The sequence below is a fragment of the Accipiter gentilis genome, chromosome 32 (genome assembly GCF_929443795.1).
Source record: "Accipiter gentilis chromosome 32, bAccGen1.1, whole genome shotgun sequence".
Taxonomy (NCBI): domain Eukaryota; kingdom Metazoa; phylum Chordata; class Aves; order Accipitriformes; family Accipitridae; genus Astur; species Astur gentilis.
The window spans coordinates 13,500,253-13,513,876 of NC_064911.1; the positions used below are offsets into that span (position 1 = coordinate 13,500,253).

General features: G+C 36.0%; 1 protein-coding gene across 1 annotated transcript in view; it reads left to right on the forward strand.

Moving 5' to 3' along the window:
* Window positions 1-13,624, forward strand: part of CFAP47 (cilia and flagella associated protein 47) — a 347,638-nt gene that overhangs the window by 223,188 nt on the left and 110,826 nt on the right. Inside the window, 1 exon segment of the mRNA XM_049834739.1 lies at window positions 4,924-5,021. Within this exon segment, the coding sequence (XP_049690696.1) occupies window positions 4,924-5,021 (98 nt within the window).

The window sequence follows — 13,624 nt, forward strand, 5'->3', positions numbered from 1 at the left end:
AAGAGTGTCTACTTTTTTCTGCCTGTTTTTTAAACGTGTGCAGAAAACAGAAATGGACAGATACAATCTTGTTCTGTGAGTTGGGAATGAGCCATCTCGGTTTCAGCATGAGTGGATTGAGATTATCTCTGTTGCCTGTGAAGTTTCAGCCTTGTTTTCCCAGCATCTACTATCTGCTAAAGTAAAACTTGTTACAAAAAACGTAACAAAAACCAGCAAAAGAAATCCCCCAACTCCTGACCTTCTGCTCTATACATTAACAAATGAAGTTCTAATACCAGACCTATTTTCAGCCGTGCAAGTTCTTCTTCAGGTTTGAAACAGAAATGCTGAGATACAACTAAAGGAAAGGTCAAGAGCGGTTGTTGTGAATTTAATCTGGTTATGCTCATTTTTTTCAGGGAGCTAAATCTTTAGTAGATTCTTATAACTTTGGAAGTGACTTCTGAGTATTCTTGAGGGTAAGAACTAGGTTCTGTCTTGTGGATTGCCTTGTCAAGAGTAGAAATTCAGAGTAAAATTAGGCTATAGTTATTTGAGAATAGGAATACTTGAAATAAATTGGCTTCGGTCTACCCCAAATATGTTATATATGGATAAAGACCTGAGGTGGGACTCATCTGTAAAGTCACTATTTGGTATCAGATTTATGGCTAAGTGGGAACAAAGCCTGAGGTTTTATGTTTTTAACAATGCAAGTGGCCAGCAAAGCAACTATTCAGCTATGTTTTCACTGAGTAAAAGTTGACAGAACATCAAAGTTTATACAACTTCAAGGCTTAGTACTAAGCAACACTTGTAGGAATGTTTGTTTGGTAAAGAGTTCAGCTGCAAAAATAAATGGAAAGATGCTCCTTCAGCAGAGAATTTCCAGGTTCTTTCCATGTGTTAAGAAAAGTGTTTTGATTAAAGTATTTGACAATTTTTAGGGAAAAGCCTGTTGAAGGCATTATGCAAAGTATCTAAATATATGTAGTATAATTTAAAAATACATACAAGATATTCCCTCCCAAACATGATAGCTGTTTTGCAGAAAGGTAATCTGTGGGCTGTGCTGTTTATTTAGGGTCTCCAGAAAAAATACTTGATTTTCTAAAAATTGAGGAACATTTAAAGAGAAATGAATCTAAACATTCAAATGCATAAAAAGTACAAAAAGAAATTAAGACTTCCTTACAAGAAAAGGTTTGAGTAGCTCAAAATACTTGAAGTCAAAACTCAAAAGAAAGCAACTTGACCTGAAAGCTATCCTTTTGAGACACGTCAGGAATTAGAGTATTTTTGAGCAATTTGTGTGAACGGAATCAATGAATTTGTATATAAAAGCAATAGAAAATGCAAGTAGACTATAACTTCTACATTACTGTAATTATGAAGTACAGAAAAGTGGTTCAGGGAAGTTAAGAGTTTAGAGGAAAAATCTGTGATCAGAGATGACAAAACAGGCTGTAAGTCTATATGGAAAAATACCTTGGTAGCAATATAGATGTATTAATTGCTGGAAGGCATAACATTGTAATGACAAGTAACAAAGCAGTTCCACAAAACTTGTGGTTGTGCATTAGGGAAAAAAGGAAAGTACTCCTGGCACACTGGAGATACATTTCTAGTTGATCAGTTTGTTAGAGACAGAGTGTGATACTTAAAATATCTGTCCTAGGGAGAAAAAATGGCTAGAGACTTTTCATGGCAAAAGCAAGCCTTTTTACTTCATTCTTTATTTCTCTTCATGGTGAGAACTAGCCATTTCTTCCTGTTCTTTGGTTTCTGTGTTTTAATTCCATCTTTTAACATTCTCTTTTCTGCAGCTTAGTTTCCTTAGAAGCCTTTGGAAAGGGATCTTAGAAATACAGTTTTGGAAAAGCAGGGTACTATGTGAACCACATCTCCCTTATTCACACAGCTGCTGACTTTGTCCAAGGATTCAAATAGTTTTATGTGTTGTGGCTTCTTTCCATTATTGTGATTCTTAATAATTTTCCTTGGAATATATAAACAAACTCAGAGCTGTAATTTCTCAGCTTATCCCAGAGACCTGTCTAAAAACTGGCAGCACATTCTCTGCCTTTTCATGTATTGGTAACTGAAGTTGATTTAAGCAACAGGTCACGTGCCCGTTTGCACCACCACACTTTCATACACGAATTCCTTTTGAATTGTCGGGCAGCGGCGCTCTTGCCCGGGTGATTTGCTACTTTCCTCTTTACCGGTCTGCTCCAAAACCTTTCTTACTGAAACCTTAATTTGGGAGAGTCCCTCTGACCATTCCCCTCAAAACAAGCTCTAGGGTGGGTGTAGGAAGCCCCGGAACTCCAACTGCAAAAAATTAATTTAGATTTTCTGCTTCAGCCTTATCTTACTTGGGCATTCCTTTTCCACCCTGATCATCTATCAGCCTTTCTGAGTTTGGCAGGCTACCAGCTTCAGATGCCTTTGAAAAGATTTTACCACTGCTTTTTAAGGTCTTTAGCAAGTTGTCGCTCAAGGGCTTTTTTTTTGTATGGGTGTTCTTGGAGGTTTGGGGACAGGGAGGCAGCCTTGTTAATTTTCTGTTTAAGTAACAGTTTATGTTCTTTTCCATTTTCCCTAATTGTACAGAACGTCCATTTGTGAATGTGTTGCTTTGCTTAAATCCCTTTGTCCTGCTGTTTAATCACATATCCTGTATAAATGGAACTTAACTGTTGACATTTTCTTTTGTTGTTTCCTGCCTGATTTTCTAGACTTCTGTTGTGTTCTTTCCTACAGTTTGACTGCATTCTTGAAGGATGTGATATCCCAAGCTATGGGCACCCTTTGATTTTCTTTTGGTCTTTAACTGAGAATATTCATTTCAGGCTCTAGGTGACTTATTCTGTTTTGGTGTAAGGGGATCCTCCCTTCTTGCAGAAGTCATGTCTCTTCTGAATACTATTTTTTCACTTTTTTTTAATTGATTAAACTTAGTGTCATGTGTTTGCCAGAATCCCTTAATGGGCATTCAGAAGATGTTTTTACCTCAATGATGTTAATTCTTATAGAACTTAAGATACTGAGGCGACTCCAGAGACTGGAAGACTGTAATATTCTGCTGGTATTAAAAACCAGTAAAGTATATGCATATCAAATTAGCCTGAACAAAAGAATGGGTAAGTTAATATAGGATGTATTCAGTGAAGATTTAAAGAAAGTAATATAATTAAAGCCAGTCAGACACAGTTTTATTGGAAATAGGGTTTAGAAATAAAGTCATATATGCAGAATGAGGAACTACAACAAGGAAAGCAGTGGCTCTGAGAAGAGCCAGGGTCACAGCAGAAAAGAAAAAAACGTAGGTACTCCCAAGACTAATGCTGTGGTAAAACAGAACTGCTAATGTAGCTCTCCTGTGTATAATTCAGGGAAGCATGAGTAGGAGGATTAAGGTTATTTTCATCTCATACAATAAACTGACAAACGGGAATACTGCAAGCAGTTCTTACGTATGCATTTTTAAAAGGTGCTGAACAACTGTATATACTTGCAAAAAAAGTTAGCACATAAAATATTTGTATTGCGGAGATCAGGCCTTATAATGACAGACTCCAGGCTCAATCTCTTTTGCCTATCTGAACAGGATTGAAAAGCTAATTTTATTAACAGTCATGACTATGTTCTAAATACAGGAAAATGCTAGATACCCAATGCTAGATCTCTTAAATCTATCAGAGAAAGTCATTACAAGATCTTTTGGCCAGACGTTGAAGCATATCTAATGGAAATCGAAAATTAGACTCATATTTAAATGTCTTCCAATGCCACCAGAACAAACTGCTAGTGGATATCTTCAAATCAAGACTCAAAGTCTATCTGGAAGATACGTTCTAGCAAACACAGGTTGCTTGACTGAAGTTGTCCAACAACAGTTCTATGTAACGGTTCAAAGATCTGCTTGCCTATGCTTCCCTGTTTCTGGCCTTGATTGTAACATTCATGCAAATTCCAATTATTTAAGGGTTTCATAATCATCATCAGAATTTAAAATCTATCCTTATAATTTCATGAGCATACACATGTGTGTGTGATAAATAGACTTCTGTGGCTTCATAAATGATCTCCAAAATTCAAAGGGAGTCTCTGATGCATTTCAGCTTTTGTACACATCATTAGAATTGCCCATCTCTCCTTTTTGGACTAGATAATACAAAATACTGAAGGGAATCAAATCTTCTGGATTTCTCACCGGTTTATCGTGTAATTAAATGTGGGTTTACAAGAGTTTATTGCATGTTTTTTCTGGCCAGACTTTCATTAGTCATTGATAACTGCACTTGGGATAAGATAGATAATGAATCTGATCTAATAGGATAACACTGATGCATGAATGTTTTGATGCGTGTATTTATCACCTTTGAGCATTATCAGTCTCTTTAATGCCAACTTGTTTGTTATCACAATAACACAGGACATCCTGTCTCAAAACCTGGTGGAAAATGCGTTGCAGTATAAATCAATGTATGTTCAGGCATGTATTTGAGGATGGATTCTATGTTACTGGAAATTCTGATCTGTTTAATGAATAACTTGTAGTTTTGAATCTATGGTGGATTAATAAAAAAAGAATTCAGAACACTTTTTAGCATTAAAGTTGAAGAAATAGTTACAAAACCATGATATCTAAAATTCTGAAACAATGTGATAGTCTAGGAAACTAATTTCCCAAAGTGCTATTTCCATTCAATTTGTGTATATATTGATTTTGTTACTATTTTGAATCCAGACAAGAAGCGATTAGATAATGGGGTTGGTTGACAGCAATTAAATCGGTTCATGATTTGCTTTGTCTCAATATGAACAATGACTGGCATTTCTGCTAAAAGTCCACATTTCTCATTGGTCTGAATGCTGTTAGGATTGATCACCTCATAAGATGATTTGTGAGGCATTTTGTTCTTTTTAACACAGGAGGAAGTTCTTCAAATTGCAAAGTGTGGTTCTCCTTAAAGATTAACAGCATACCTGCAGCGCCGGAAAGAAAGATAGATGTGAAATGCAGAGCTCTGGTAAGATTACTCTAAATGTTTAATTTTATTCTACTTCATTAGAAGAAAAGCGTAATTTTTATTGTTGGTCCGGCTGCTGTCACAGAGGATTCATCAATTATATTAAGTGACCACGCACAATCACTTTTTGAATAATAAAACTCAGTACTTACTAAGACTTCATTTAAGCTCAGTGGTATGAACTAAAATGAATGCTTGAAAAAAAGTGTCTTCTTTATCCTATTTGAATTATTACATTTTTTATTCTGCTGACATCTGCTTCTAATTTTGGGTCTTAGATAAGGTTGAAGTCTATAAAAACTTCAAGCAGTTTCTGTATAGTCCACAACAGAATAAGTACCGTTTGGTACCCTCCTTCCTTATTCATGCTAAATTATTATTGTCATTTAGATTTCTTTAATCATTAGAATGTATTTAATCATATTTGTATTACTAGATAAATACATACTTTCACTCTCAAAAATTAATGTTAGTCATTTTAGAAGAATGATTATTAAATAAGTTGTATGTTTTAAATCACTTAAGTATGTAGAGATAAAATAACTGTTTAGTATGTTTGCTTAATTGATACTGTTTTTATTCTCCAAAGATTTGTAATTGTATTTATCTTTGAATTATACTTTGTAAGGTTTTCAAAGCTAATATTTTTCTTATCTTCTGTAAATGGATATTTCTTTTATCATCTAAACATCCTGCTTTCTGCATGAATTGTAAGCAGCTAAGAAATACTGACTTTAATAATGGATGCTGGTAACAGGTTCAATGAATAGAAAAGACTGGTACGGTATTTTGCTGCAGGAACACTTTTGCAAATAAAAATACATGATACAAGTACTAGGGGACTACCTCTTCCAGTAACAGATACTGGGAAGGGAGAGAAGGCTCCTCAGTTGATTTTACATGTCAGCATGTGTTTATGTGGGGGAAAAAAATCCAAACCAGTAAACATTTCTCAAAGTGTTGAAAATATCACTGTTCATATCATCACTTCTGTTTTGTTCTTCTTTCCTTGAAGTGTAGTATCCTGATTGTGAACTTCTGTAGGGCTGAGAAACAAATTAATGATGTTTTCAAAATCTCGGTGTTGGATGAGCATGGTGTTAGGGAGGTGTCTGGTGCTAGTAAGAAATACAAAAGCTAGACTCAAAGAGTTTGTGATTTGAGACCTTGAAAAGAATAGTGCAGGTTTTCTGATCTGAAAATACTGTTAAAATGGTAAAAGGAAGACCTAGATTTAAAGTATATTGACTCCTATTGTATAATAAATTCTCAAGGTGCATTTTAACTCTGCCTATAATTTCTAATCTAATTCAGTATGAAAACTGGCAAAAACCAGTAACAGTGAAATCCAACATACTTTTACAAGGTATGGGGTACTGAAATTCTTGACCTGAATGGGGATAATTCCTTTCTAGGAAGATGAACGAGGTAAAGAAGTAGCTGTACCTCTTCTTCAGATCTCTGTGGAAGATCTCATAAAAAGCATTTTTATTGATGGATTTTGAAGATGACACAAAAATTTTTGACTAACAAATAATACATGTGGTTACTATTGCAGAATTGCTATTACTAAGTTAACTGGTTACATGCCAGGCAGTTCATTATGGAATGGGAGAGCTTTCTGTCTCTAATGTAAGTGACTGGGATTAGTCTGTCAGGGTGACACCGGTAGAAAGAACCACTACTGTCCTTAACTGCAGTCCTTAACTGCTAAAGAATGGTCAAATACAAGCAGAGAGCAAATAATGCTGGTGGTATTGCTATTAGAACGTTGTTCACAGATCTGGTTCTTGGAGGTTAAGAATTGTATTGAAATACTGAAAGAAAATCAAAGAAATCCACTAAAAGCATGGGGAACTGGAAAAGCAGGCGTTGTCATATGAATGCTAAGCATCTCTATCAACTTAGTTTGCCAAAGAAAAAATGGAGAAGGAATGTGATCATTCATTAAAGAATATTGAGAAGATAGTGATGGTCTCTCAGTTTTGCTGACCAACATGCACCAAAAGCTAGTGGCCAAAAATTGAAACCTGAGAAATATTTAAGCTTGTGTGGAATATCCTAGTACTGAGAACAATAAAGCATTGGAAGAGCTTACTGGTGGAAACAGTAGACAGAGTCTTGTAAAGCTGAGGACTTGAAATTGCTTCAAAAGCTGATAAATTTTTAAACAGCATAGACACCTGGTACATCTGCTACATCAGTGAGTCAGATTTAATGAATGCATTGATCTCTTTTTGACCCCAGAGTCTGTCTTCTTCCTTCCTGGCTTTTGGAAGGAAAAGAATTAACAACATTTAATTTAACATACTAATAACACTGCTTTTGGACAGTAGTTATAGCTGTATCTCATAGTCTAATGCAATACAAATTTATCCTCGGCATGTTAAAAGTACTTTTCCTGTCTTACACAACTGATGAGATTTCTGAAACATCAGAAATTGGCTACAGCAGAGGTAAAGTTGGCAAGACAAAGTTTTAAAAAGAGCAGGGTGTATATTAACGTCTTGCTTTTCTTAATGGATAGATATGTGGCCCCGGTGACTACCAGCCTCCAGACAGCGAGGGAGTCCCCAGGGAGGTGAGGGCTGGTGGGCATCCAGGAACAGTGGACAGTATGGGATCATCCTGACATATGTCACCTGGGTGCCACGAGTGCTAGAGACATTGACGAGACTTCGATGCATATATTTGCTTGCAGATTCCAGTTTTGTGCTTGAGGTTTGGAAATGCTTTAGGCTAACTCAGCCTTTTGTACTTCATAAATGAGCGTCAGTTTGAAATGTGATGCCTGTGACAGGATGATAGGTCATACCGTATGAAAAGGGTGGCAAGACGTGTGTGTCAGAGCTCCAACTGAGTTTGTAGATTTTCTGACCCTTACGGATGGCCTGAGGCAGTGGCCATCAACTGATGTTGCAAAAGGAATCCTCTGTTGAAAAGTGAAGAATATTTTGAAGAATCAAGTAGGTCTACCTGGCAGCACCATGCAATTGACTGTAGCTCGGGTCTAGGAGAGTCGGGACAGAGTTGACCTCTTTTGCTTTCAGTGCACAAAATCAGCTAAAAGGAATTACCACACTTCTGTCTGTACTGCTGCCCCAGAATTTACACGACTTTACCAAGGCATTGTGTCACCATCCCCTTGTAATTCGCTCAGGATTCTCTGCCCGACGTAGTATTGCGTGTGTTTTCATCTGTCTTTCTTATAATACGTAATTCTGACTAGATTCACGATCTTGAATTGGAACAACACAGGATTTTCCAGTTACGTTTATCTTTGGTTTGAATTGTTAATTCTCTGTCTTACCACCCTTAACGTGCAAAATTTCAGTCTGAAAAGGTATCTGCAAGTATGAAAAGGTATCTGAAATGCTTAGAGATAATTTGGTTTAACTCACGTTTTTAATAAAATACAATAAATTTGCATTTTTACATCGATGAGACCAATCTCACTACATATCACTTTTGGATGTGTTCTTTCTCTCAACCTAAAATTCAAAGTGGAGGTTCAATAGTTAAATGGTTCAAACCCAGTTTTATGCTATTCAAGTTCTGGTAAAACTCTTTTGGCTTTTCATGGCTGAAGACATTTAAGCTTGTATTTTGCTAATAAATCAGATTATGATTAGGCTATTTAATGGAAATAAAAATATTAAATAAGTGTGTCATATTGAAAAAGTCATTATTTTTAAGCTATAATCTTATTTCAATTAGTTTAATCACTGTATATCAGTAAAAGAAATGTCCTTGTTTGACTAGAATGCTTGAAAGGGGTACTCCGGATGGCTGAAAATGTCATTTTTCAGTAGGCAGAAATTTGCTACCTCTTCAAGGGAAACCTTTTCTTTTCCTCCCTCCGATAACAGCCAAAAAAGTAGGGAAAATATAGAGAATTACACCCCTTTTTGCCTTTCTTAATGTTAAATATGTATTATATATTTATATACACACACAAGTGTATATATTAATTTATATTAAAATATACAAAGGCAATAATCTGTGCTAAGGATACATTTTCTGGATCAAGTAGAATGTCTACTAAATGCATTTAGAAATAGAGTAGTAGAATGATAATTCCAATAAATAAAAGATGATGATTCCTTATAATTAATCTTTTCATCTGTTATCCATGCTTGCTGGCAGCAGAGTCACTGTAAATTACGATAAGAAGATAACTTTTAGACTGGTTCATCCAGCTGTAAATAGTAACTTTGGCTTCCATCTTGTCCCAGATGTAGCTCCATTAAAATGAGAAATTTAGTCTAACTGGAAGTTTAGATTCAAAGCCTATTGTAGTCCTTACTTTTCAGTAGATAGTATGGGTTTCTGGGAAATAGATGAATAAACATTTCAGTAAAGACCTCAGAATTTGACCCATAAATTGAAGGAAGTGGCTTTTTCATTTTAAAAGATAACTTTTTCCTATATTTTAACATAGAAACACAATAATTCCTCTAATTTAAAACACATCTATCTCTAAATTGGGTTAATTTTTAGGGTTAATTTTTTTGTTGTCCATGTGGCCACTAGAATGCCTTCCACAGACATAATAATGGTATGGACCCTGGACTTGTCTCCAGAGTTATTCACAAGTGTCAAGGGAAAAAGCAAGAGTATGTACTTATATAGTATAGTACTTTCACAGCTTTTAAGGATTTTTACAGGAGTCAGTGGGCAGTTAGCCCTATCCAGTCTCTTCATGCTACTCATGATTTTGTAGACTTCTATACATCCGTTCTGAATTATCTCTCTCCAAGATGAAGAGTATGATAAGGTAGTCATCTTCATTTATGTTTTCCACTTGGACCGTCATATTTTACTATTCTAATATTTCCCCCAATATATTTCTTTCAAAAAAAAAAAATTATCAAACATGTATTAAAAGGAAGAAAATAATTTCGATTTTTAGCAGTGCTTGTCTTCTAACAGCTTCACTGGATGCGCTTTGAAGTGTGGCTATCAAAACCAAGCTTTCAAAACTTGGCTCTACCAGTTAGTCTTTTTGGTTTCTTATCACTTGATATAAATCAAAGCATTGATGAGATAATTGGTCAATATCTTAATATTAGAAATTTTACTACTTTAAAAAATCCAATGCAACATAAAACCCCCTAGATTTCCATCAATGACATTTAAATTCGTTAGGTGAAAAGTAACAAGAGTTGCTAAATCCCGTTGACCTTTTAAAGTAATTCATAGCACAGCAGCTCCTTATATCAAAAGTCAATCTATGACAAACTTCCTTGATGCTAATACTTGACCATACCAACCATTCAAATGAAATCTTAGAAGTAGTGTTAGGAAGACCTTATTATTTGTCCCACTCTCAAGAATCAAGCAAGTTGTCTCACTCATAACCTGCAATTGCTCTTAGGAAGTATTCCAGTGAATATTGATTGTGAAGCTCTGATTGTAAAACACTTAAATAAAAGAGGAGATTTTTCTTTATTTTCTTTTTGTAGAAGAAGAATTTAATTTTTCAAGTAAGAGTATAGCTTTTACTTTGAAGAAAGGAGCGTAACTCTGATGTGTAGTTCCCTCAGTTCCTCATCTTTTCCTGCCCAGTGTGTGCATGGCAAACATTCATAGAGTTAAAAGTAGTGTTGATCTGTTCAATATGCAGGAAACCATAAGAAGTAATAGAAATATTTCCCAGCATAGGAATGAAGATTCTAATGGCCAAAACCTAAGTGTGGCTCCTAGGCTGGTAGGGTGAAATACAGTGTAAGAAGGATTTAGTTTTTATAGGTAGATCCCCCTCCTATTTCCAAATTTATTCCAACTATTAAAAGGAGGATAGTGAGACTAAGGAGTGAGTGAGATCCTGAACTCATAGGAGGATCTGGCTTAGCTAAGTTTCATTTTGTGGAACAACGGTACTTTAATTTTCCTATATGTAGTCTCCATCTTTTGTGCGTTCAGATCACCTTGACTATGTCTTCTAAATATTTAGGGGTTCATCTCTGAATTCTTAAAACACTAATTAATTATTATAAACATGTATGCAACTGTAGAAAAGACCGATACATTGGCTTATTTGCATGAAACATAGATCTTTATACATTGTACATAATAGTGGTAATAGTTTCACATGCAGAACTGTGAAGAGGCTAGGGGTTAGACCCTGAATCTTCAAGAAGCTAGAATTTTTCAATGGACTAGGATGTAGTTTAAATAGAGCTTGCATTTTCTTTGAGTGATTCAGTTTTTATATATGTATCATACACTTGAGAATGTCCACAGAATACCTCAAAAATCTTAAGAAGACGAACTAGTCCTCTAATCAAGAATGTGTCTATATCGTTATATTCTGATTAAATAGATGGATTAATCAAGATTCCTGATATATTACATTTACTAAGGGGTCTTTAAGAAATACATGATAACCAGTTAAGCATATTTTGCAGCCTTCTATTAAATGAAAATACCTTCTCTTCCTGCTTTTATATTGAGTACTTGTGACAAATCTCATTGTACCGTCAACCGTGTACAGTTTGTGTCTTCTGACAATAGTGGTAATTTTTTATTTTGCCTGAATACCAAATGTTTTGACTACAACCATATATTACTTCTCTAAGAGAAACAAGGCAATATACTCATTCAGTGAACACATCAACCAGTTTATAAGGAATTGCAATGATTCATGTAGTAAACCAATAGCTTGCTGATCTGGGTATTTTTTCTAATCCAGGCACAAAACACTCTGAAATCCACTCATCACCATTCCAGAAATGAGAAGAACCTTACTGAAATGGAGGGGGATTAGCCAGACACGGGTTTATTTTCTAAGCCCTATGTATATTAATAGAAATTAGATCAGTTGGTGAAGCCTGGAAAGGTTGTAAGGATGCATTCCAGCTGTGAAGGATTCCTGCCTGCCTTGATTGTTGGTAAACAGGGGAACCCTTATGAGTGCTTAGATGATAAGCCTATTTTTCAGAGGAGGGATATTATCAAGTATTGTTAATACTGAAATAACCCAGTCAATCCTATCGCTGCTTAGAACAAACACCTCCAACCTTTCCTTACAACTTCATCGGTCACTACCCAGCTTCAAACTCTATTTTTTGCCAGCTGTCATAATGAAAGGAATTCTAAGTACATGCGTCTTTTGTCGGTGTCTTTTGCTTTTCAGTCTAGCCTGAGAAGCAGTTCCAGCAGTTGGCACTGCTGGCCTGTAGAGAACATTTCCCCACAGTCGTTAAAAACCATCAGTTGTGCTACTTGTATAAACATTTCCATAGCACTGTGCTGGAAATAATTCCAGTAAGGAAATTTGGGGATTTGTGAGGCCTCATTACCTATTCTATTGTTTTGAAAAATCCTTCGAAGTTCTGGTTTGTTCTGCATGGTGTTAGGGAGATTGATGTTGGAGACTTGTCAGCTTTGGCCTCCCCCTCCACCAATGCAAATTTCAGGTTGCATTTCATCCTGACAAAGACCATCAACTCTACTAAAAGAGATCAGCTAAAAGCTAGTTCAGGGAAAAAGGGAGCAAGTATGCTCTGTGATCGTTGCCTGCCCAGGAATTTCTTCCTTTTTCTTTGGTGAAAGCATTAATGTGTTTTTATTTCATTTTGTCTTGTCCAGCCCAGCCCGTGGCAGTCTAATGAATCTCAAAGGCAAAGGAAAGAAACCTGCAACAGTAGAGATGGTACAGGTTGCAGAAGTGTACTTTCAAATGTATATTTGACTTCAAAAACAATTCTAAAGTATATTTCAATAGTTCTGTGGGTTTTACTCTGTTAGTGACTTCTAGATAGCAGAGGCTAAATGAGACTCTTGTTCATCAGTAGCTGACAGCCTTTCAAATTCATTATGAATTCTAAAAATCAGGCTGTTTCTTTTCTCATGTATGATTACAAGAAAGATTTGTGATTTAGCATGTGGAACTATCATTTCTGTTGATCACAAGAATGCTGTTCACTTGTCAATAGCCGAGTTCTGCAACTCTTAAGAGGCAGCGAGAAGCAGCAGGCTGTTATCAGCTAGATCTGGAAGTGCAAGTCAGAAAGCAGATAAGGAACAGTTCAGTTTGGAACTGGATTGACTTTATCCCAATGTAGCCTACTGTATAAAGAGAGGAGGAGCCATCCTTTGGATGTTCTTTTCCCTTCCCAAAATCCTACTCTCTTCTTTAGATGGTAGACTGAGAAGGAAGGATGGATAGCAGCATGGGATTCGTACTCGTCCTTCTGCTGGGTCTACTCCTCAAACTTTTCTCACCCAGCTCCAGAAATGATTTTGCCTTCTAATGGATTTATAAGCTGTAGGTCAGAAGTAGCACCTTTGCCAACTCGGTGATATTTTTCTTCCCATAGGATAGATTGGTTCAAGGAATGGCTCCTCTCAAAAATCATGGCAGATCTTTAGCACTTGGGAATCATGCTTTGGGGACTGTAGAGGTAGAAGCTATCTGTGGGAGATGTCAGTCTGTTTTAAATCCATAACTGTTTTACAGAGAGGCACAACGATAAGGGATTGCACAAAAGATGTCTTAATTTTCTCTAGATCGTGCCTCTTCCCTGGCACCTCTACTGTTTTTGTTTAATTACTTGAAGGGAACCCAGAAGGAAAGATGCATTTGTATTAGCCTTTCA